Source organism: Pezoporus flaviventris, unplaced genomic scaffold (genome assembly GCF_033815535.1).
Source record: "Pezoporus flaviventris isolate CSIRO_AGI_PZ_B2104156 unplaced genomic scaffold, CSIRO_AGI_Pfla_v1 ptg000036l, whole genome shotgun sequence".
NCBI lineage: Eukaryota > Metazoa > Chordata > Aves > Psittaciformes > Psittacidae > Pezoporus > Pezoporus flaviventris.
In genome coordinates this window covers 7,431,543-7,457,840 of record NW_026892584.1, presented here as the reverse complement: position 1 = coordinate 7,457,840, position 26,298 = coordinate 7,431,543, and the positions used below count along the sequence as shown (strand labels likewise).

General features: G+C 36.5%; 1 protein-coding gene across 1 annotated transcript in view; it reads right to left on the bottom strand.

Moving 5' to 3' along the window:
* Positions 1-5,313: 5,313 nt before the first annotated feature.
* The window catches only part of INSC (INSC spindle orientation adaptor protein), a 104,822-nt gene continuing 83,837 nt past the window's right edge, over positions 5,314-26,298 (bottom strand). Inside the window, exons 9-13 of the mRNA XM_061464239.1 lie at positions 23,479-23,657; positions 11,985-12,051; positions 8,953-9,108; positions 8,216-8,292; positions 5,314-6,247 (exon numbers count right to left, since the gene is read on the bottom strand). Coding sequence (XP_061320223.1) covers positions 6,119-6,247; positions 8,216-8,292; positions 8,953-9,108; positions 11,985-12,051; positions 23,479-23,657 — 608 coding nt within the window. The 3' untranslated portion in view covers positions 5,314-6,118. The remainder of the gene's footprint in view (positions 6,248-8,215; positions 8,293-8,952; positions 9,109-11,984; positions 12,052-23,478; positions 23,658-26,298) is intronic.

The following is a 26,298-nucleotide window of genomic DNA, read 5'->3' as shown; positions in this document are numbered from 1 at the left end:
CGCTACTATCAGCTAAAACAATGATAAGGGAAAATAACAAGGGAAGAGAATACGATACCACCAGCCAAGAAAACGAGTTCCACCCGGAAGCTCCTGTCCTTCCGGGTAACTCCCAGTTACCCCCCACCCCGGGCATGACGTGCTGTGGTATGGAATACCTCCCCGGCTAGCCCGGGTCAGGCGCCCCGTCTCTGCTTCCTCACAGCTTCCCCTCCTCCCTGGCAGAGCATGAGCCTCACAGAGTCCTTGGTCAGGGTAAACATCACTTAGCAACAACCGAAAACATCGGCTTCACCAACGCTGTTCTCAAAACTAGAAGTCAAAACACAGCACTGCACCAGCTAACACAAAGGAAAAAACATGACTGCTACTGCTGAACCCAGGACAGTAGCTCAGCGGTGTTATGTATGCTTTCTGTCTAGGACAGTCATCCTCAAAGAGAAAGAATTGCCCACTTTATGGTGTGGTCTACAGAAAGCACCAAACTTACTGCTTTGGACTATACTTACAGACCTTCAAAACAGGTAAGAATTCCCCTCCCCTAAAGTACACAATAGATTTCTTCTACTAGATATTCTAAACCAGTAAGTAGGCTATCTTATTCCACAAAGTTTTAGACACTCATGGAAATGACCACCTGTGATTCATGGTATTTAGCCACTTCCCTGTTGATCCATCTGTAAGGATGGGCTGAAGTTTTTAAATCACTGATTTGTAATAATTGCTGCTCTCAAAAGAAGTGTAGCCTTTTTAATAATCAGGCAGTACAAAACTAAAATGCCATGAACAAAGGGCATTGTACCTTGCTTTGCAAATGGAAGCAAATGTGTTGACAAGCACATTGCTTAATGTACAAAGCATATGTTTGCATTTATTACAAAATTTTGGAAGTAATTTATCCTTAGCTTCATATTGTGAGATCTTATTTCTTTTACTTCATGAGTTATATCTCTACAGTTCTAATTCTAGTAGGAATCTTGAAACCTGCGGATTAGCTCTGGCTCTAAGCTCTGGTTAGCTTCTTTTTTTACAGTGTAGGCACGCTGAGTTATCATGGTTTTAAAGAAGGTATCCCTGGATGATTCAGTCCTATTCCAGAATTATTCCTTTGGTGCAAGTGAAAACACATATGGCTCTTTTTTGATATACCTTTGTAGATCTTTTTTGACATACCTTTGTAGATCTTTTTTGACATATCTTCTCTATTTATCCTAAATTTTGCCTTACCTGATGAGCATAAATAGTTAACATATCTTGTTAGTTATATCCTTCTAATATCTTCAAAAAGATTTTTATGTTATGTGGTATATTATAAAAAGATCAGACTAAATTTTTATATACACCAAAATTAGGAAGTTACTTTGAAGATGTGCATTGTTAGGTCACATTCTAAAGGTGGTGGAGGATGTGGACAAGAGCTGGTTAGAAGACAGTGGTAATATCCAGAAAGTCTGAAAAAAAAGATGCAAGCAGTGAACCTTTCAACTAGACATTGGTGACATGAGTGATCACAACAGTGATAGAAAAGGTACGGTGGCAAACACTTCTTTCTTCACATCATTTAAGTCTCCTGATCCCTTTTAATTTTTTTACACTGGTTTCTCATAGGTTCCATTGTGTTCTAGGTGCAACTGAATTATTAAAACAAAACATCACTGATTGGATATTTAAAAAGAAATAGGAAAATCTTGACTTCCCAGTGTTTTGTCAGTAGGTCTAGTGGTCTTCCCTTATTAGGTTCAGTAATTATTTGGCAGGGGACTGATCAATTCACAAACTCTTACCTAGCAAGTCTGCTTATGAAAGTACTAATACCTGGAAGTAGACTATTATACATGTTTTCTCTCAAGTTTTCTGGAGAATACGCTGTTTCTTCCCCCTTTGTGGGAACAATAAATATTTCTTTTTATTCTAGGTGACCTAGAGTATATTTATTTAACCAGCTATTTTTGTTATTTAGTTTCTCTTCAAAAGCTTGTTAATATAATAATTATCAGGACCATACCTTAGAATTTAACTCTTTTCTATTCAGATATAAAGTATCTGAATATAAAAAATATAGCAATTGTACAAAAAACCCTCCCAAGAAGAAATTTTTCACAGCTAGTGAAAGAGGAGCTCAGACCCAAGAGCAAACTAGACAGCAGAGATAAGGATTTCTGTAAAGTATGTATCTAAAATAGATGACTTTGTGTTTTCCCTGTTCCTGGTTCTTCAGCTTTTCAAGGGCTGAAACTATTCACCCACCTTCCCACCAGCCAAGCGCTTTCACCTCAAATGAACAAATTCACTCTAAACTTGTCTTTCAATGCTCAATGTCATCTTCCCTCCCTATCTTTAAAAATGCAAACACTAGTGAATAATTTACAGTTTATTGTTAACTTAAATACAGTAAATTTAATATAAATTTGAACTGAAAATCAAAGCAGATTTCTCAAAATACAAAAGTCAATGTTATTTTGACTGTTCATTGCTGTTATTTAAAAGGAGATTGTGGCATTTCACGACTCGAACTCAAGTTGATGCAGAGACTCAAATTCAACTTTATTACAACCAAGCCCTTTTTAACCCCCATACATACAACATTCAATCTCATTGGTCCCTGTAAAACTCTCTAGGTAAATAGTCCAATCACAATGCTGCAGACCTTCTCACAGCCCCCACATCATCTGGCCTTCAACGCCCCAACTCATTGCCCCAGGTCTTGTCAAAGCACCAAGGCCTGTGAGCCCATTCCCAAACTGTTCTTCATGCAAATCTTATTGCCTTCACTCCCCACAGGAGATGGTCAACATACATATTTGGAAAAGCCATACAAAATACCAGAATCAGTCCTGGCAGTGTGATACCCTACAGACTAAGTGGTATATTTGCATACTAGCAGGCAGCCCTAAAAAAAATAGGTAAGACATCTTATTTACCAAGACATTGTAAATATCTTAACCCTTGTAGATACAAACATTATTTTAAACAGAACAGGCCAGACAAGTAACATTCAACAGAAATGATTCATGTACCAAACACACAATAAAATGAGAACAAATTTATACTATGAATGAAACATCTGGGACACTAATACCTGTAAGCACTTCTGAAGATGAAATTTGAACACACTGTCCAAAGTCAAAGGAATGTAAATTAAAGTTACAAATAATCACGCTGTTCACTGCACATTTGTCTAACATTTCTAATCTCATACAAATTCAAAAGTGTTCTGAAAAATTTAAATGAAACTACAACATTTCTGACAAGAATAACTTTCAGTTTTCAGAATGATTCAGCTAATTATCTAACCTACATGCATCTCCATAGCTCAACGAGTCCACATATATGAATTGATATGTAAACGTATTACACATACTCTCTATCTTGCTTTACTAACTGTATATGTATATACACAGGGAGTACAAAGATCAATCCACCAAAAAACATACTTTAGTCAAAATCTTTTGTTATGAAATATTTTGGTTCATATTACCTTGAAATCAAACATGTTTTTTCTGGCTTAAAATATTGTGTTGTCTTTTTTAAAAAAATAAAGCTGAAATTTCATATTCAAAATTAACATTAATCCAGAATTCATTCAAAAGTAATGAGAAAATAATATTTCAGTATTTTTAATACCTCTTTATTTCTAAGTTTATTAAGAGGAAAGGAAGTTCTCATAAACTTTAGCATATACAAAAATAAAGTGAATACTCAGGTAATAACAGGTTTGAACTGGCTCTTTTCAAGATATATTTTTCTACTACAGATATAAGATCCACTTCAATGGATTTTGCTTCTGTAATGTGAACAGCCACATACATAATATGTCTGCATGTAAACGGACAATGTGGGCCTAGAATTATGGCCATACGTTTACAGATTGAGAGTATCTGTAGCAAAATCAGCTGATGTTGATTCACATTATTCTAAATGAGAGCAAATTAAACTCATTCATTGCTACTGGCCTGCTCACTGAATATTTGACTGACCTGTTAGAAATGGTTTTATAATATTATGGGTCATAATGACATTTTCTTAATAGATACTTCAGTCCATTTTACATGTGTGAACATTTTTTTTAAATGAGATTTTAACTTTACATATTATGGGATAAAACCAGCCACATCTACAAATTCATATCTCTGGTGTTGCAGTTATCAGAACAAAGTTCAGTACAGCACATCCAAAACAGAATTGGACATGTTGTATTCTATTATCAATTATCACACTATAGCATGATAGAAAGGGGGCCTTATTGAATTCATTTTTTTATGAGATTTATGCATTCATTGTTTACACTTAGAATGTTGCTTTTACCATTTAAAGCCTCATGGTTCATATGTGTATTTTGGCTTAGTGAGGAAACTGTTAAAGTCCATCACTTAGTATAATATTTTTAAAGCTGCATAGTACCATATGTTTTAGCAATCACAGAAGTTTAAGGAGCTGTCTCAAAGTAAGCAAACAAAGCGGAATTAATCTCTGCTCTTAATACAAAATTACATCTGTGAAACATCTGAATCCGAGCTTATCTTTGAGTAACTGCTTATGACAGAGGTCATTTCTAATGGTTTAAAACTTCAGTCAAGATAGAGCTCACAGTTAAATGACAAGATCACAAGGAAGAAATGTTAAGGCAGAAACTTCTTAACTCATATGTTCAAGGGGAGAATAAAGTAGCCACTATGTCTCACCGCTTGAAGCAGGACAGATTTCTCAGACACAGAAAATGCAGAAGGCAATCACAGCTTAACAATTTCCTGGTGCCTTTCATCTAAACACCACTTAATACTAAACAGTAATGAATTAAGCTGGTTAGCATATCTACAAAGTAAGTACAGTAAAGAAGAAATGTACTTACGTTTTTGGCAGATGTCCTGGTACCCTAATGTTGACAATCATTTTAAGATCCAGAGCAACAGTTGCACGCTATCACAAAAAAAAAAAAAATACATATACTTTCCTAACCTAGAGTGCTTTGTGAGAAGCTGGAGGGAAAATACACTGAAATACTGCTGGTTGAGTAATTTTTAAGTTATACGGTTTTCTGAAAGAGGAATGTTCATGAAAAAAATAAATGCATTTTACAATCAATTCTATTCTTTATGTTGATATACATTGGTAAAATCTCCATTTGTCAACTTTATGAGCTCCTGAAAGTCTCATTTCACAGTTTTAGAAATACAGGACTAGTTAGAAAAACAGAAAAATGGAAATGCAAGTTGCAATTAATCTGTTCTGATTATTTAGTGTATGTATGAGCAACTCACAAAAGTAGTAGCTTGAATATTAAAAACATACTTGGACATACGTCCATTTCTTGTAAGGCTTGTAAAGAAGGAAAAATTATCAGCTTGTAATGAGTTTTAAGTCTTATGTGGATACCTTCACATTGATGATGTGTATTTGATTTCATAAAGATTTTTCTAGGATTCCCTTAATTTCTTTAGGAAATTTCAGTAAATGTAAACAAAAGAGTTGTCTGCAAGTGTGTATGCTCTAATGAAGCCCATCTTTACATGGTGTAAGAATGTCCTCTAACATCATTTCAAGCAAGTATGGAAAACTTTCTGACAAAGTCTCTCAGCTAATCACAGTTATATATTTTCATAATTCTACTAAAAAATAACAACATTTAAGAACTGGACTTGGTCTGTAACATCCCCTTCATTTCAAAGTATATACCATCAGCTTGAATGATTATTTTAATTCTAATGCAGCAAATGCATGAGACTAAAGCATTTCTCAAGAAAAAAAAACCTGCAAAATATTCCAAGGGTAGAAAAATATCAGCAACAAAAAGCTATTAGAAGCATTTATCATCAGAGAACCAAATTCTTGGCTTTGTTACCTTGATTCAACTATATTAAACAAGACAAGAACATTTTGTTAGATCTCAGCAATAAGATTTCTTGATGTGTCTTGGCAGGAAAATGAAATAAAAAATTTTGCAACTCACTGACACAAGTTCGTTCATTCTGTTTCTTTGCTCCTACAAACCACATGTTTATGGTTTTAAAATAAATAAGTCATAAATAACAACAGAACTAAAACTAAATAAGATCGTATGTGTATTATCTCATTGTATACCTATCATCTTGATTATTTTTAAAATGCTTTTGCCTCACATTTATACAAAGCTCTCTTCCATATTTGTGCATAGCAAAAAGGAATCCACAAGTCTGGGCTTCACTAGCTGCTGAAAATCTGAATCTTCAAGTCCATCAGGACTCATAACTGCTAGTCTCCGTAAGGCTGCCTAAAAAACAAAATGACACAATTGTAATACTGTTAAGGTTTGACAAAGTCTTCATTGCAGGACTCCATATAATTATTTCCAAATAATTGCCAAGACTCAAAACTGAATGCTGCTAGTCTATAGACTCTTCTGATTTGTTGATCTCCCATTACAGTCTTCATCTGCAAGATTAATTTCCCCTCAAATACAGCTATTAAATGACAGTTCTTTTTGGGCACATTACTCTTAGAACAAAGCAGCAGGGACAGCATGGTGCCAAAGAACACAGAGGTGAGAGTCAGAGCACTTTGATTGTAAACCTATCTCCAGTCTGCTGCACATCTCATGCTGCCTCTGTATCTCAACTCTCAGCTTTTGTCTTATTTATGAGAACTATAAGCCATCTGATTCAGAAAACATCTGCTACTGAAGTTTTACGCAATGCCTGTAACAGAAATCTTTTAGATACTAGTTTAGTAGAAAGAAGCCATAAATTTCAAACCATTTGGGAACAAATAAAACTGCCAGTTGTTCTGATTATGAGGCTGCACAATAAAAATCACATTGATGTTACTATTATCTTCATAAAATCTCCCCTTCTAAGAAGGTTGCATTTTGTTTTTTTTTTTTCTCACTGGTAAAAAATATACAACCATTAGATGCCTTCTAGGAACCTGACATGACACATGCAACTGAAAAGCAGGCTGGCTTTTCTCAAGAATAAAAATTGGCTTCTATTAGCAAGATCTGATAGTTGCAATCAGCTCATCTCTGTGCTGGTTGTCAGTGCAGCACTAACACAAGAGTTAATTATCTGCTTCAAAGAATACAAAAAGTAAACAACTAAGCTAAAAACACCAAATACTACAATCCCTCAGACTTTAGTAGCAACACTTATCAAAGCCTGAAGCAGCTAATGTCCCAAGGGCAATGTTTGTGTCACATGTTTATCAGAAAGTGTCATCAGGTAGTTACCAAATATCAGGAGAAGCAGAACTGGTGACACAGGCAGGCAGGTAGCATCGCAAGTGACAGGCATAAATTCAAGGAATGTGCAGCAACAACTTCAATGAGACAGAAAAATCACAGCCTGGTTTGCTGCAATCACTCTGTGGCCTCTGCTGTAGCCATACACAATTAACATGCCTTCTTGGCAGGTATGGAGAATAAACACAGCATTTCTTATGCTCCCATACTCTCTTCATCCTGAATGAATCCTACTTAAACAAGCAAAACTTCTCATGTGCTGGTACAAAGTCAGCAGTCAATCAAAGCTGCAATAACAAATTTGTACTTTTACATTAAAAATAAACAAGCACTGTCAAACAATATTCTTCAGTCTTCATTCATCAACGCCTGTCTCCTAACCCTACATCACCCATGCCCACAGAACACTTTTGTCTTGCAAAATGCTAGATGAAATTACTCAACTCTGAGAGGTGACTGGGGCTCACAGTCCATACAGTGCAGAGCCAGCAGCTGGGATCTTTCTCTCAAGCACAGAAAGTGTTAACCTTTTGTTGGCCACTTCTTGGCTGAACACTATATTGTCTTGGAGGCTCAAATAGATAAAAAGGAGGATTGTAGTGAAAGCAAGGCATGTCCTTTCCTCTACATGTCCTTTGGCCTCTACATATTTTCATCCATATGTGTGCATGCAGGTAAAGGGCTTGCTACCCCTGTGATTCAAGGCTTAATGCAGCAAACATATCATCATCAGAGAATGGAATTTAAGAATTACAGAAACGTTGAATTCTGAAGTGTTCCAGTGCTCACTAATGTGAAGATGAAGCCGTTTTTCCTTATGCACTTAAATCTTCAATCAGGGGATAAGTAACTGACATCGTACAGGACTACATTTCAGGGCAAAATTAAGAGACACTAGTATGAATTCATTCCTGAAATACTTATGCCTTTTGAAATCTAAAGGACTGGTTTTTTTCTGCATTTTTCAGGATAAGTATGAAATAAAAATTGAAATGTACCTACCAGACATGCCACTAAAACAGAATCACTGTTGTTTCTTTCGGTTGGTGATCTGCAAAGTTTAATTAGGCGAGGAATACCTGAGTGCACAAGAGTATCAGGAGAAATAATTTAGAAAACAAAGTCCTTATTTTGAGATGAAGTCTTGTTTTCTTTAGATGTTTTGTATATATCTTTCTTAGCAAATATGATATCTAATGCAAAGATGATACCTAAATACTCAAGGGACTGTCCACAGAGCTATGCAGTTCAGAGCAGACATAACTAATAGTTGTAATGTATAAATAAATACATACACTGTTTTTACCCACTATTGCTATTTCAGAGCGGAGGTTGTGACCTCCATTTCTTCCCTATGAAAAAACTCCAGCCAAAAGAATGTGTTCCTTCTTGTCAGGTTTATCACATCCGAACGTGCTGGGGTCCAAGTTTTCTGTCCACTAACAGGTGCTGCACAAGGGTTTAAATAAAGAAATGGAGTAGGCAGCACTATCAGTTGGCATAGTCTGCCACAGCTATGTATTGGGTGGGTGCTGCACCTCAGGTTCCTCTGGGAAATGAGCCAGAGGTTCATTTAGTGCGACCTCCTTAGTCACTCTCCGGACAGATTGTACAGTAATTTCTATTGCAGAAAGTGTACCAAAGGAGGCTAAAAATTAAAAAAAAAAAAAAGAGCTTCTCAATGACTGGCAGTTCCACCCTCTTTTTTAGTCTGCCATTAAGCTAGGAAACATCCTTACAGCTAAGTTTTACAGCTGCATCTGCCACTTCAGGATCTCGGCTGAGTCGTGCCAGTGTAACTGCAGATTTCTGCTGGACCCGCTCGCAAGCAGCAACTTCTGCTGAATTTCCTGAAGATGACTTTTCAAAGAGCATTTCCATTAAAAGTTGAACACCTAGAAGGATGTAAGAGCCATTGTTATCCTCTCTCCAACAAAAATACTCAGTTCAAAAAGGTAAAAGCAAAAAACAAGCTATGTAAAATACACACAAAATAAGGCATGACAAAAGCATATATATGGATGGTAATTTGGCCATCAGCATTCAGTCACATCTGCTCTGTGCATAAGTTTGCCTTCAGTAGGAAGTTATAGAATTCCTGGAACCAGAAAATGCACTAACTTCCCTCTTAACTTCTTGACTCTTCTACAATTTGGTATTTTAGATTTCACAAATTTATTTCAGTCAACTAAATGCAATTTTTTATTTACTTCTAAGCTAACCTGAAGGTAATCACTAACTTTAAAATATGAATGTTTCAGATGTTCACATGAAATTTTGAGTTGAATTAAAGGAAAGCAAAACTTTCTATCGCAGTTTATGCATATTTAAGCAAGCCTTCAAAAGTTCCTATCTCAGAATGTTTTAAGGGCATTTTAGAATGGAGAATCCTTTAATGAAGGAAATGATGACATTCTTCTTGGAGTTTACTGTGCAACTAACTCTTCACTTCAGAGGCCATAGTCATCTATGTCAAAATGGTTTCATTAACTTTCTGTTGCCTGTAGAAGTTGATATTCTTACTGTAGCACCACAAAAACAGGTGAAAATGTGATGATTTCTATTTTCTAGACTATTTAAAATGTAAGGAAAATTATGTGCTATTAGACTCCATATGCTATTAGGCATTCAGATTACTTCAGGTAGCATCAGAGGATTTTAACAATTAGAACATTTGCATACATAATTAAGAGAATTAGCATCAGAATCATGCAGCTAGATAATAATCAATCGACATACAAAAAAGTCAGAGTTGGGAAGAAAATATATCTAAACTCTCCAGGATTCAAGGATCCTTCTCAGTTCGTGAATCTGGCTTCTGACCAGCATCTGATTACCGCAACATCAGGCAGAAACAAAAAGCCTTTCTACACAAGATGAGTGTCAACCCTTCTCAAAAGCCTGGAGGCAAATGCCTCTGTGTGAGCTTCCATTATAGAATGCATACACAAACTTTATTTCATCACACTGTGCTTGACAATTCATATGTACACCTCCACATAGCGCAGTAGCTAGCATGAATTAGGCCTAGTTGGCAGAGCTGTTAGTATAATTTTATAAACTTCAATCAAGTTTCTGCCGTAGTAGAAATAAATAATATATGACCACATACCTGTTCCCCCAGTAACAAAACAGGTTTAGGTGTGCTCAAAGAAATAGACTTTATGGTTAACAAATAAATAATCTGTTAACCATAAAGGAGTGCAAAAGCTTCCAGGGCATGTCTGGATTGTGGGTATTAACAGCAAATCAGAAAACAACAGTACAAGTCAAACAGACTAACAGGGTATTCTCTACCCAATTCTACAATTACAGGCACCTAGGGTCTTGTCTGGGAAATGTTAGGGTCCTGCTAACAGTTTCTAGAAAATATTCTGGGTTAGGAAGTCCTACGTGCTTGCACCAAGAGGTCTGGGACCCGCTCTTTAATGTCAAGGAACACAGGGAGCTTGGACCAGAGGCATTGCAGGAACCAACATGAGGACCTGAGCAACCTCTCTCTGGGGCTGCCCATCCCTCCCATGTAACAAGGAGATCATATAAGAAATCACCATGCTAACCTGCCTTGCTCCTCCCCCTCACTGCACTGTCTTCTGCATGGGACAGGGAAGTCTGGTAATTTGCAAAATTACCTGTGATTAAATTTCTTCAGTATCCAGATCAATCCAACCTCAAGATTGTCACTTGGTTTCTAACTTCAACACCTATCCACCTTAAAAAGGACATCAAATGCACACTACCTCTGTGCACACATGGATCACATCAAGCAAATTAGTTGTGCCTGATCCTTGAAGCCATATTTGTGCGCATAGACCTCAAAGTTTCCATTGAAATGCGGGAAGTTTCCAAATCCAATATTACGTAAGAATTGGCCAATTCTATTTCAAGACCCACATCTATGTAGATGCTTTCTGAAACCCTTTCTCACCTGTAATCAGCCATGTCTGAGATTCAAATGAATACAAACCATTCCTACCCAAACTTTAATTTAAAAAGTCTGGATGGGATATTCCTAGGACAGAAAAAGCAACATGTGAAGCTGCACTGTAAGTTAGAATCTCCTGCTCCTTCCCCAAGCTCCTCCACCAAAAAAAAACAAACAAACAAAAAACCCTAAAAACTGTCTTACAATATTTCTTGGCCATGAATTTGCTGTATTAATAAGGCAGTTATGTCTTCCTTTATCCCTATCCACAGATTTATCAATGTAACTTCTCAGACTTCTGGTGGACCTGTAACACCTAGGGTTTCTTTTTTTCAATATAACAAATTTGTCATAATATGATATTTAAAGAAGTGTGGAAAAAACCTGATAACATCTGCATAGTAATAAAAATATAATGTGTCAAAATTTATACTACTTCTAAATATGAAAAAAAGTGGCACAAAATGCAGGTATGCATGGCTCAGGATCAGATGACATCTTTCAATGTGTAAGAATTGCCAATTTATGCAATGTCATTACCAAAACAAAGCTTGCTAAAACACTTTGTACTACCTTGCTTTATGTCTATGAATGTCACACACACAGAGAACATCAGCAGTATGGTCATACATACAAAGTTTTCTAAAGCAGTGGTAATTTATTTCAGCTACATAGAACTATCCCAAGCACTCATTTTGCATCCTGCAGCAGTGTGTGATGTCCAGCAGAGATAGGATGCAAAACCACCTAATTAACGAAGCCTTTCTCCTTTGCCTTGTAACCACTACTTTCCCATCTACGCACATTCTCCGCAAATACAGAATGTAATTCAGCTAAAATACATACCATTTCCTTGAATGATTTCTGAAGCACACTGGTCCAAGACAGACATGTTTGCCAAGATTGTTACCACCTGTTATTAAAAAGGGAAGAAAATATGAAGTATAGCCCAACAGTTCAGTAATATTAAATAGCACTGTGACAGAAATGTGGCAAGCCCAATAAGATTAAAAAGCATTCTTGTAGGTCAACCATCTATTCCCACCTTTGTGATTTCTCAGGAGTCTTTATCTTACGTATGACTGCTAACTGAAATCCAAACAAGAAAAGTAAAACCTCTTTTTCTCATGCTCCTATACTCATGCATAGAAATCTGTCATATAGAGATCTACACAGCAGATTTGTTCGCTGGTCAAATTGTTAGAAGGAGGAAGATAAAAATTTATAAATACCAACCAACTGAAAAAATATGGAGTCCTACAAAGAATTCAGCCAGGAGCTGCCCACCCTCAGGAAACAGTTCTGTAGTCACATTTCAGCTCAGGCGCAGTGCAGCAAATGGCATATATTCGGAAGCATCAAGCTATTGCTAAGTTTCTGCTTCAGGGTTCAGCTGAAATGCTGAGATATCCTCACAATTGATTTGAAGTTTTGAGCTTTGATTAAAGGGATAATTTAAGGAATATTTTTCTGTTCTATTGAAGCCTTAAGTTGTGTGTATGTCAAAGTATTGTCCCAAAATGAGATGGATTTAAAAATCCATTTATAACTTTCCTGAGCTAAGGCCAAAGCACATTTTGAGATCCTTATTTACAGAATTTCTTATCTAAAACTGCACTGTTTTCAAGACTAGGTGTAACTCAACCTGCTTACAGTCATGCAGAGAGCTGTTGACAGAGATAGAATCATGTGGAGCTGTTGGCTTTCAACCACCCATTTCCTTCATTGATATCCTATACTTTCTCTCATACATCCTGCAAGACAGTCTTTTTAACTTTATCCTCCAAATAACTTGCTTTCTGCATGCAAACACATCTCAGTATTAACAGCATATGTGAGGGACCAAATGATAAATGTTATAGAGCATTAGAAAACAAAATATAAATAATATTATTTCTTCAGAGGTTTTAATTTCTCTGTTCGAGTTAAGAAAAACTGACCAGCCTCAATGATCAATTTGAGACTGGTTATCAGATTTTTAACAGCACAGTGTCAGTTCAAAAACAAGCAGACTTCTCAGACGTAAGTAGGCATGAGATCAAACCACCATTCTGACCTCACTTTGCCATTTTAATAACAAGGATGACTCATTTTCATTGCTGTGACATAAAGGTCTTCCAGTTTGGAAGGTAGTGTTACAGTGTCATCTCTCTGAATAAATATACTTACTTAGGATGCAAATGAGTTGCTGAAACTCTACAGAGTGACAGGTAGAAATATGGTAACTCAGTGCATGTCTATGTATTTATTCCATATTAATTATTAGCTGTGTTTCAGGCAGAGTGTATATGTTTTCTCATTCTAAATTATATCCTGTTAATGAAAATTGCTTCCTCTATGCAGAATCTGTACCCCATGTGGCTCTCTAAGCCACAGATGAAGAATTCAATTAACCACAATTTGAATACATGCCAATTATTCCACTGCTTCAAGTTATTTTGTCTAATAAGTATTTTCATACATAAAAATATTTTGTGTGTGTCTTTTGACACCAAAAATATTTGAAGTTATATCTGTACTTCCTTTGCGTTGATTATGTGGCCCCTATATTTTGCAATGTATTTATGGACTAGCCTAACGGGTTTATATGCAACTTTCTCCAGAGGGGTTTATAAAAGACCCTTACCATCAATAACGATCAAGTTCCACCTACATTATCTTTTAGAAATCTTAATAGGACTTGAAAGGCAGTTAAAGCATAGATAGCTCTCTCAATATGGATACATTTTTCTTTCCTCAAAAAAACTCACATTTTCCTGTGATTCAAACAAAGTAACATGAAATAGCACAACCTAAACATGTAACAGACAAGCTGAACATGAGTTGTCTTTAAATGCTTTATTTTGCCTATACTTGCCTATTTTAAAATTCAGTATACATACAGCTTCCATAAAAATTTCTTCTGCAATACAGACCAAAGTTCGAGGAAGTTTAATACTAAGGATGAACTCTCTAGAGGAAAACACAAACTTAAATGTAGATTCAATTTGCTTTGAAAAGTAACACTTCTGTGAGCACTGGTATTAATGAAGTCTCATTTCTCTTGGATTTAGAGTTGATCAAAAACCATAAACAGAACTTTTCCAGTGGCATCTCTCCCTCAATAGATTTTTTTTTTTTTTTTGTCTAATCATACCTAGGCTCATGATGCAGTTTTTATCTCTCTTTTCCCACTGTTTGGCTTCAAATGTCATAAAACCTTAAGTAGTCTCTCAAAAATGAGTGTAGTCCTGTTGAATCTGCAAACCAGTTATTATGAGACATGGAGCCCCCAGATACAGATGAAAGTGACCACCTAAGCCTCATTTCCACCAGGAAAATAGGTGAAAATTATTGGGAAAAAGACATTCCAAAGCCTCTTTTAGAATTTTAATGATTTTAAAACCATTGAGAGACTTGAAAATATTTAACATGGAATCTCTCCCATTCAACTGTAGTATTTAGCATCAATTTCTTTAATGCTTCAACTGTTCGAGACATCGCCTGTAAAAATTACACTCCAAGATTGTGAAGGACTGGCACCTTAGACAATTTAAGATTCTTGCAGGTTTTCTGAATTCCTAAACCATTCACTGAATTTGTAGTTAGCTCAATAAAAAAGAACATATTGTGAAGACAGGACACATGAGCTCTGATCATCTGCCAACGCTATCATACCTTGCAGAAAGTCTGTGCTGTAGCCACCCACAAGTTCCAGTACACTAGTGATATCTTGATATGTGGCATCTGCAGATGTACTATTAAGCAAAGACTGTCAGGGATTTTCCAGAGGAAAAAAAAATACCAAAAAATGAAAGAAGTTGCTTCATCATATGTGGAATTTTTTAATGAAACAACTACATTACATTCTATTGTCAAAACTAATGAAGTATTTTTAGTGGACTGCCTTAGAAACTGTGTCTCAGGTGCTGCAAGGGCATAGTTCAGCATAGTTCCCTGACTCAGTGCCTGGATGTCTGCTGAACAGATCTGTTCTGGAGCTAGATCTAGATCCATGGATCTCCAATATCTGTATTCTGTGAGAGCTCTTCGATAGACTAACCCAGGCCAGTGCACACTCTAGTCTCTGTTCTCCATATCCATCAAAAATTGCAGGTGTTTCTCTATGTCAGGACTCTGATAAACGTGGTACCTGGTTTTCTGTGAGAACTGGCAGCCCTAAAACCACTGTAGTAATGTACACCATAGAAAAATAGACCTGATCAACAAATAATGAACTATATACATTTTTTGACACCAGATGAAAACCAAATTATTCAAAACAACCACAGGAATAGGCCTCTGGTGTTTATCCCTGTGTTCATCACCTACCTGTTAACAATATGTGCTATGCACTATTTACCTAAACCACGTGGTAGTGAGTCACAGTAAAACATGAAATGCCAGGAAAAGAATTCTGACCAGTTTATGGTTTAGCACCTTTTGAAGAGGCACTAACTTATCAAAATAATAACATTCAGACAGTTCCACTGGGACTACTAAGATTTTTCACAAGACGAGGAGACAAAGTAGTTAACTTTCAGAATGTAAAAACCATACCCAAATTAAAGAAGCTTTAAAAGTTCACCTTTAAATCACCTGTTGGTACACAAAGTATGCAGATAGATTTGAGGGGAAAGCATCCCCCTTCAGATCCATAGGAAAATTCCCAGCTTAATAAACCTAAAAATAATCGAGCTATTTCACACTTTTCAAATGTCAGTACAAATTCATGTTGCTATTCTCACAGATGCCCTGGAAATTAATCTAAAACCTAACTAAAAATTTTTATTTTTATGGGCAATATAAGTAAACAGGTACCTCCTTGTAGTGATGTTATCATCCATTATTATAAAATTGGCAACATTGATCTTGTTGGGTACTCCAGTAAACAAAATCTATTTTTATAACTTGGAAAGTGATTTTAGTTCCACATAGTTTGCTTTCACTCACCCAGCCTTTGAAACATACTGAATTTGTCAATGATGAACCATCCTTTTCAGTTCTGTAGTCTGCTTTGCACTGAACCATAGGAATTTCAGTTGTCAAGAGTGATTTAAATTCAAGAAACCATGGTTAATTAAGAACCTTTAGAACAGTTTTGTTCAAAATCCCTAAAACAACAGTCAACTTGGGAATTCTCTTGCTAAAAAAAAACATAAATTAAAAAATAAAGTGATCACTAACACTATAGTAAGGCTTTTCTTTCTAAACAAGTGATCACTAACACTATAGTAAGGCTTTACTTTCTAAACAACTGAGTAATGCTCACTAACCAGTCACAACGGTACTGAACTTTTGTTGCAAAAATTAAAACTGAATGAAAATGCTTTGTTACAAACTAAGATACATACACTGAGATTGTAAATCTCAAAAGCTTTATTTAACAAAGGGAAAGCACATAGGAAACAGAAGGCTTCTTTGGTAACTTTCCCTTAATGGGAGATTCAAGACTATGTAAAAGTGTTTCTCATTATTGTGAAACCAGCTACTCAGGAAGAAAGATGCAATAGGATTTGAAAGATGAAAGCACACATTTTAGCCAGTTAAAGGGGCTCTTGGAGGACAGGTTGGTGTCTGCAAAGCTGAAAGATGTGATGCTAGTATACCTTTATTGATAATACAGGCATATCGTTCAGTAGGCTTTCATTGACAGTTACAACATAAATAGAAGGACATACATAAAATGAGACTTAGCAAGTAATTTAACTGAGTAGCAAAGTAGATCAATATAGAACTGCTAATTCTCTTAGTTAATTACTCCTTTAATGCTGATTCAATGCTAAGTAAAATTCTTTTTCTAAATATTATTAGAGTATTTTATAATTCATTCAAATAAATGACATAAGGATGAATCAGAGTGTGTCTGTAAAGCTCCATCTTGTGAATGCCCCAAAAGGGCATCTGACAACTAATAGGAAGCAAGATGGAGCTTTTGTTTCTGAATGTAAATTCAAAACTTCTGAACTTCACAATTCGAGATCAATCCACACAGAAACAGCAAAAGAGCACATATCAACAGGTGTTTCTGTCACCTGATTGAAAGATGCAAACATCTCCATAAAATAATACTAACAGAGACAGAATCAGTTTGCTAAGTCTAGGTCTATTCTGGCACTGACAGGGAATGCTGAGGCTGAGAAGTGGAGACTACAACTAAAGGAATCTTCGGAATGGATGTCTTTACTACATTTTTATTTACTGAACTTCATATTGCTAATCTGGCTAAGAAATAGGCAGAAAAAACAGATTCCCTCATATTTTGTTTCGAAGAAGCATATAGGAAATGAATCCTGCATGGGTCTCCTCCCTCACTTCCAAGGACAGACTTTTCCGTCTTTCAGATGTAAAGTGGGGCAGGGGAAGAATAATTATCTATCAAACTTCCTTCACAGTATTAGAAAGCTTCTTAGATTTTGAAACTGACTCAATCAATCAAAGACACCTAAGACGTCTGGTCTCCCTATAGCCAAGCAATTCTGGCATAAACCAATGCACAGTCATAGGAAACAAGTCTAATTGGAACCAGGGTTTGAGTACGTGGGAGGAAACTTAATTACTACCATTTTAGAGGAGGCAGAAAGTGCAAAGAACTAGTAATTTCTGGTGCCTTCCGAGAAGAAATAGCTTTCTACTTGTGGAGGATAAATCAACAAGAAACTCTAATCTGTAGAAACACTGTTTACAAGCACACTTTCTCAGAACCAAGACCGAAATCACAGCCTTCACCTAGGAAGTGATTCTGCCTAGTTTTGGAAAAAAAGATCAGCAGCAAAACTTCACAGCTGTTTGAAATCTGCTCTCTCATATCCTAAAGGGCTGAAGACAAAAAGATGAAAAATGCAGCAAAATGCATACATAGTCATCTCTGACTTACAGCTTCATGATTGGTACAGCCTGCAATGACCTCTCTTGCTTATAGTTTCTGCAGTAAACAGCCCAGCACCAGCCTTGTTATACTGTGAACCTGGCAGGCAAGGGCAGAATATAACTGCAATTGTGCTGACAAAGGATGTTTCCCCCCAGTGAGACTTTACACTGAGTAACTGCAATGTTTGCCCAACTTTACAGGTGATTAAACAAAAATGCAAGTTAAACTGCTCCTTCAAAATCAGAGCAGCAGCAATATTAGGAATTGATCCCAGGAATTAAAACCTCACCACACTAAGCTAGGAAAAAACAGCTGAGTTCTTCAACTCAGATGAGATTTTACTCTTCCAACAGACTCTTTTGCTTTGCTGGTTGGAGCACAATGTCTTACCCTGCATCAAATCTAAATGCAAAAGGCATAATTGTAACAAAACAGGCATTTTGTCTCAAAAAAAAATGTAGTATTGAAGAGAGAAAGTCAGTTTTGGACACCTGAGATGTAATGATCTATAACACTGACCACATTAATTCTAGTCAATACTGTTACTTGTAGTTCTATATTGTTCAAATGTATATGCAAAGACTGAGATAACTAGTTAAAGAGAAAGAAAGGACATCAAGGAAGTGATCACACAGAAAATTAATTAGGATATAGATTATATAATGGCATGGTTAAAGTTCAGATACAGTCATGTGACTTTTGGCCTAATTTTCCTTTTCTGCATCTGTTACTGGGAGTCTTGTTTCTTGTTTAATTTCTTAAGATTTTTTTAATAACTTACGTTATTTATCACATCTCTATCAGTTGAAAACATATTTTCTCAGTGTGATCTAGTCAATACTGGAAAGGATCGAATAATTTTAAGTGTATAGTTTTCCAACCACAGTTCACACTGAGAGGGAAGGCAATTCTAACCACACATTTAGCCATCATTATACTAACATCAGAGCTGGATATTAATGGAGACCTGTGGAAGAAAACTGAGCAGATCCCTTTATGACCTAGTTGTTCTTATGTAAAGGCTTTGTGTTGCATTTTTATCCGCAGTATGTAAATCTAAAAACTGTGTTGAACTGCAGAAAGGATGTGTGAGCATGCATTTGAACCATTTGAGACAATCAGATATTACTTGCTGCTGATCTTGAAAATAATTTTCAAGAACTAGACAGGAAACTTAAGTCTACTGAAGTGAGACCTTTCAGGGGCAGACAGCCTGACTTTGCTCCTGACACTGGTTGCTCATGTAAAATGCTGTAAGTGATGGAGTCCCAGGGTGTCCCAAGCATTTCTTCCCTGAGAAAGACCAGCTGATGATGACCCAGCAGTGGAAGGGATATCCCTCTTCCGATCCAACTGGGAGATGGAGTTCCTCATTTCACACTACTTTTGTTCCAAGAAGAGAGGTTTCAAAAGCACAAATGAGGACTTCTCATCAGCTACCTTTCCCCTGACCTGCAGTGAGTTAGTCTAATACTTCTTGTCAGATGTAAGGAAGACAGGCACCTAACATGACCTGCACTGCTCAAACTCTACTTCAAGATTCCTGTTCTTTTTACCCATACTGTCTTCCCTACATACGGGAAAATCTGGACAGCAATTTAACAAAATGCAGTCAGAAATCCCACAGTCTTCATGACATCAAGCAGAGACAAAAAGCAGTTGGCAAGGAGTAATAAATTCCCCAGTATTCAAGAAACTCAGATTGAGAAGTAGTACTGCATGTACTTCTAAAAGACCCATTAATATTCTTCTCATTAAAAACATTGCTCTCAAAGTCTTTCACTGTGTATTAGGCAATATTTAAATATCAACACTTTTTTATGGTAAAGTAACATCTGTCTCTGCTCTCCTTTGACCCTACAATCTCCCATGTAAGACAAAAAAGGGGGGAAAAGCAAATGCCCTGAAAAAATGGAACAGCAGAGAAAAGGATGTGGAAACTTGAGGAATAATAGTATTAAGGGTTTCAAATCTTAAATGAGACAGAAAGTCTCAGCTTCAGAGCCTGCAAAAAATAAAGCAGCAAAAATTTCCATTTTCTCCTTCTGATTTAAAAGTTTTTCTCCACCTCTGACTTTTTTTGAAACATCATTTATTGATTTTAGACCTAGAAATGGATGTGTTCACTACACATTAATTCTTTGTCTGCCTGAATAACAGATCAGAAGCTATTAGGCTATACCTCCACAACTTCACAGGTGAGGTGAGAATACTAGCAACACTGAAGAGACAAGTGGGAATGCAGAGAGGAATATATTATTATACATAAACATACTGTGCAAAACCATACATATTTCATATTTTTCTATGTAGAGTCTAAGATGATGTTTAAAGTCAAGAAGGCCCTGAATGATAAGGGGTTTGGCTAAACCCTTGTTCTGACAGTGCTTAAACTCTACTAAGATGCCTGACTGTATATGTTACACTGGTGAATCTGAGCATGAACTCTTCTGAAAGGATACTTTGATGCTCCTTTTAAGTAGAAAACCCCAGGCTTATATACAGAAAATAAGTATCTGCAGCAACTAAAAAGAACATGGCACATTCATATCCATTTTGACCCCAAACTAGAGGCTATGTTGTTTGGAAATAATCACTTTATCTGATAACACTTACATAAAGTATTTGAATATAAAACAAAGCAATCTCAACGTAATACTGCTTGTTACAGAAGGAATACATGCTTCTATAAAAGGAAAAATTATTATCCTGTTTACAACTATGAGGAGCACTCAGTTCTAGATTTCTTACCTGTCCTAATCTGACACGCTGGGGAAATAAAAGAGGAAGGAGGTTGGTTTTCAGATAGTGAAGGAAGGAAAAGTTTGTTGTCATTTGCTTACAAAAACTTTTCAAAAGTCAAATGCAGAACATTTTTAGATGTGCTTGAGCAGGAAAAGACTTTGTCCAGGCATCCAGCTCATGGACAGAATGTTATTTATTTATACCATCATGGAGGGTGACAACTAGTCAGTGCTACCTGTCCTTAGAAAGACTGTAGAGAAGAGCATACTGTGACTTTAAGATGAGATAAAAATAGCACAATGGAAAACAAAATTCACTGCTTCTTTCTTGCATTTCAGCCATCTTTCACCCATTTTCAGTGAGCATGTTAATTTTCTTAAATCAGCAGAAATGCTAAAGCAGTAATGTATTTAGAAATACTGAGTAGTTTTCTATAATTGTGCTACTTAAAGCTCTGTATGAAAACCAGGGCATTGAAGATTTAGGGGTCTTTTATAATATTTAATAATAATTAGACTGTATTTTATCATATTTGCTATGACTCTCCTTTCATTTTTTCACTATTTAGTATAGCTTCATCCCAATTAAACTGTTTTACTGCCCAGGAAGACTTGATCATTCAGGATGGACATTAGTCCACAAAAATATATTCTACAGTGGTTGTATATTCCAAAACAAAACCTTGAATAAAAAAATTTCAAAAGCAAGTTGACTAATCTATGTCCTTAGGCAAATGTCTGCCTACTGGCTGGGACATGACAATATATATAACAGAAAAAGTTAGTAACTCTGTTATGTACCTAAAAGGAATTAAAGTATATATATATAAAAAGCTAAAATGGCAATTTAAAATACCCTTAATAAAATACAGCATTATAGTGTTGCTTTTCTCCCAAGCGGAAAGTTTTCTTCATTGCAACAACTAAGCACAGAGCAAATTAAAAAGCAATATATTCCATAAAACTGTCAGCATTGGCAAGTAGTGCCCCCTCTCACCATATAACAACTATGCTTTTGAAATATGAGCACTCTACTGAAATGCACGCTTGTTCAGGAGCTCGAAGAAAGGCTTCTCTTAAGGCTGTTGTATTACCAAAACTGCCTGCCTAACAACACTGATGGCTCTTAAAGATAAGATGAGCAGCACTTAGATTCCACCTGAACATCTGGTGCCCAGTCACAGAACACCAAATAAGATTTTATAGCCCCCAGTGCTGCAGAAATAACAAAGAGTCAGCTCAGAAAGTTACTGTAGACACCACAGAAAACATTACACCTTTCTGATCTAGTTTGTCATTCCAAGAAGGAATGTAAGTGGTTACTGGGCATGAAACCTTCTCAGTTCTTCAAAGGAAGCCATTCAGTTCTCTGTTCCTCTAGCTAATGAAATGTCCTACAAGCTACAAAAGTCCTGGAACTAGTCTATTACCTAATGAAGTCATGCATATTTCCTTAAATGTTTGCCTTCCTCATACAAAGAAGGAGCTTGGTATGCTACCCACAGAGAAAATGGCAAACTCACAGCTGACAGCAGAATTAAGATGAGGGCATAAATGAATAACAAAATCAAAACTATGAGAGCATACAGGAGGAATAAGGGAAAGAACATGAAGAATTGTAAACACATAATAATGCTATACAGCCATGTCAAACACTAAAGCTGATATCCTTGACTTTGCCCAAAGAGCAATGTAGTAATTGTGGCTTAACTCCGTATTTTCATAAAGGCTCCTGAGCTGGGAAAATACTGAGTGCTATTAATACAGACTAAAGCAGCCCTAGTAAGCCCTCCAGAACCAATAATCAGTTTTCAAGGTCCTGTGTGCCTTGATTTCCATGGCCTGGCTCCTGTTGGAGTACACACAGAGTTTTCTGTGGCAGTGAAGATCCCAGGTCTACCATAAATCATCTTCTGGCTTTCAGATGTGGGAAGAGGATGGGCTTGTGAGGCCTGAATTAGGGAATTTTAGTTACATCCACAATGTCTCATAAACAAAAGCAGGTTAAGTGAGAAGACTATCAACCTCCATCCCTTAGTAATAACTACTGAAACACTCAAGCCTCATACCTGTTACACTGCCGAGGCTATCAAATAAGTAGTGCCTCTGCAGCACCCACTTGCATGACAGTACCTGAGAGGAACAAAAGAATTCCCTCTATCTATGCATTAGCACACATGTGTCTATGAAAAAAAAATGGTGAAAAAGAAAGGGAAATGTAAAAGTAAATCAGCAGTATTTGCCAGTAAAACTTGCAAACAATTTACTATGCAGTGAAGACTTGATCCAAAGCCCACTGAGGTCAATGGGCTGAGGATCAGATTCTTAATTCAGCTTTTGGAGTTAATTCATCTTTGAACTGACAATTATATGTTTAGGCTCCAGTCTCCATGTATATCTTATTTGCCTCAAAGTTCTGTCCAGTCAAGTTTTGAATACCTCTGTAGGCAGAGATTCCATAGCCTCCTTGGGCCTCTGTGTCACTGTTTGGCCACCTTCATGATGAAAAAATATTCTAGTATCTTAGAAATATGGATATTTATTAAAAAGATATTAAAAGCTTTCATATATCATAATTCTCATAACAAAAAGGAACAGAAGCAGATAATGAAAGAGCGATATATCGAAAAGAGCCAAGAACAGATTCATGAAAGCAACTTAGGTTTGACTATATCAAAACAGAGCTGAAACCTGTTGACTTTTACACAAATATGCTCAGACAGCATCTTGCTGAGGAACTGCTCACCTGATCTCGGGAATATGGGGTATCCACTATGTGTCTGTCTGAACATGCTGCAAGAAGAATCTTCATTGCATTTAACTGGAGCAATATTTCACAAGACATGGTATCAAAGAAAGTAATATTGGCAAGAGCTGCTGAGGCCAGCAGGAAAACTTCACCAGATGAGGCTTCTTGGCACAATTCTATGAATGCAAAAATGAATAAAAGTCATTGCTTCATTGCAAAAAGCGTGGTTAGGTGTTTCAAGGCAACATTTAAGCATCTGCAACTTGTATGAGTAATCTTAGTATCTAAGACCAACTTCATAGTAATCAAGGTAAAAAAAACAAAATAAAACAAACATCTTTATTTTGTCAATTATATAATATGATATAATCCTTTAGGTTGGAAAAGACCTTTAAGATTATCAAGTCCAGCTGTTAACCTAACACTGCCAAGTCCACTACTAAACCATGTCCCGAAGTACCACATCTAGAGGAGGTCTTTTAAATACCTCCAGGGATACTGAATCAACCACTTCCCTGAGCAGCCTTCCCAAACGCTTGACAACCCTTTTGGTGAAGGGTTTTTTCCTAATATCCAGCCTAAACCTCCCCTGGTATAACTTGAGGCAATTTCCTCTTGTTCAATTATTTATTACCTGGGAGAAGAGACTGACACCCATCTCACTACAAACTTCTTTCAGGTAGTTTGCAGAGAGTGATAAGGTCTTCCCTCAGCCTCCTCTTCTCCAGACTAAACAACCCCAGTTCCCTCAGCTGCTCCTTCCTTATAGAACTTGTTCTATAGAGCCTTCACCAGCTTCGTTGACATTCTTTGGACATGCTTCAGCACTTGATGTCTCTTTTTTTAGTGAGGGGCTCAAAAACAAACACAGTATTTGAGGTGCAGCCTCACCAGTGCCGAGTACAGGTGAATGATCACTTCCCTACTCCTGCCTGCTGCACTGTTTCTGATACAAGCCAGGATGCTATTAGCCTTCTTGGCCACCTGGGCATATGTCACACTCCAGGGTGTAATTAACATAATTAACATTATGCACTTTCATTTGAACCACAAAACCAGGGAAAAATGGTAAACATGAACTTAGAAACCAAGCATTTCTTACATTCATCTAATCAACGAGGTAGTCTACCTGGTATAGCATTCTACAGGGAATATTCCACTGAATGCTGTTCAACATAAAGCTTGCTATAAATAAATAATATGAAATACAGGATGCAGAAGGCTAACAGAAACTGATCCGTAAGAGAATAATTCTGCTATATATCCTATTCTTTAGAACAAGATAGGTATATATGTTGCCTACCTCTAAACCTATTTCTCTACAGATCATTCTGCACATTTTTCTGATTTAATACAGGTGCTGAAGAGACTGCTAACTTTCGATTCCTTGCACACATGTAATTTAACTAAGATCTGAATCACCTGATAATTGGATTTCAGCATGGTCTAAAAATTAGACATGTTGCAGTAATTCAATTACAGAGTTACAAATATCACAGGGAAACTGGTGTGTGTTTACTGAAACAGCTCTTCCAAAGTTATACATGTTCTATTCTTAATGCTTATATTTCTTGGGAACAGTATATAAGCCTAAAGTTCCCATGGAACTTAAACAGTGACAGCTGGGGAAATGTTCCACCTGCTAGTATCTTCTGGATAGGCTGTTCAGATTGTCCCTTGACCATGGTACACAGAAATAACCTGGAAATTCCTCGGAAGTCAGGTTGGATGTCTCTAGCAGTCTAGCTACAGCAGAACCAAGCTCAGCACAAGTTAATTCCACCCACGGGATTCAGGGCAAGCTCAGGGCCGAACCTTCAACATTTGTTGCTGTACAGTCTGGTCATCAAGAAGAAATTGCTTCCTTGATTTCAGTACTAGCTCTGCATGGGCACATTGAAGAATATCTAAATAACTGTCAGATAATTCCCAGCCATCACTGGCACTACCATATTCTTTTATTGTTCTATTAAAGAAAAAGAACCCAAACAAAACCAAAACAAAAAAAAAAACAAACAAAACCAAATGAACAGAAAACCCGATAAAACCGAAAAAAAAAGAAAAACAAAAAAAAACAGCAAACAAAAAACCAATCCCAAAACAAAACCAACATACATGAAAATTGAAGTCCTGTAGTTTAACTGTAACCATTGGGCTCAGTAGAGAAATATTCAGATGTGTTGACCTATTATACATGAGAACTCAAATTCAATGACCTAAACTGTACTTTCTGACATAAAGCGCTGGGAAACTGAATTTCCAGATCAGAGAGGGGAAGACAGCACTTGACTGAAAGATTCTGAAATTTGAGAGAGATGCAGCCCTATGACAGAAATAAGAGTCCTTGCTTTACAAAGTCATGAGAAATATCATCTTGTCATTCTGAAGTATCCTCACTGACCCAGCTTAAGGAAACGTTTGCCATTACCTTTGCCTGATTTTACCATGGATCAGAGGCCTAGACAAGAAAGATAGATCTGTTATTTTCTCATAACAATGCCCATAGATTATACTATACTGTAGTTTTCCTCTGAAGTATCATACGAACGTAGATGCAGTGATGAGCTTGAGTTCTAGCATATTTAGAAAATACAAGAAGCATAATGTTTAGTAACTTAGCTGAATTTGTTATGTGGCTCTTATGGTAGAATTTTATACAGTATTATTTTGATAAATATGCATTAATTCTATCCAAATACGGACTGGAGTAAAAAAACTATATAATAGCAGAATGTTCTGATTCAGAATTTAAAATGACTGAGTTATTTTATCTGTTAAGGAAAAAAGGGAAAACATAATTTAGGAAACATTTCTAAA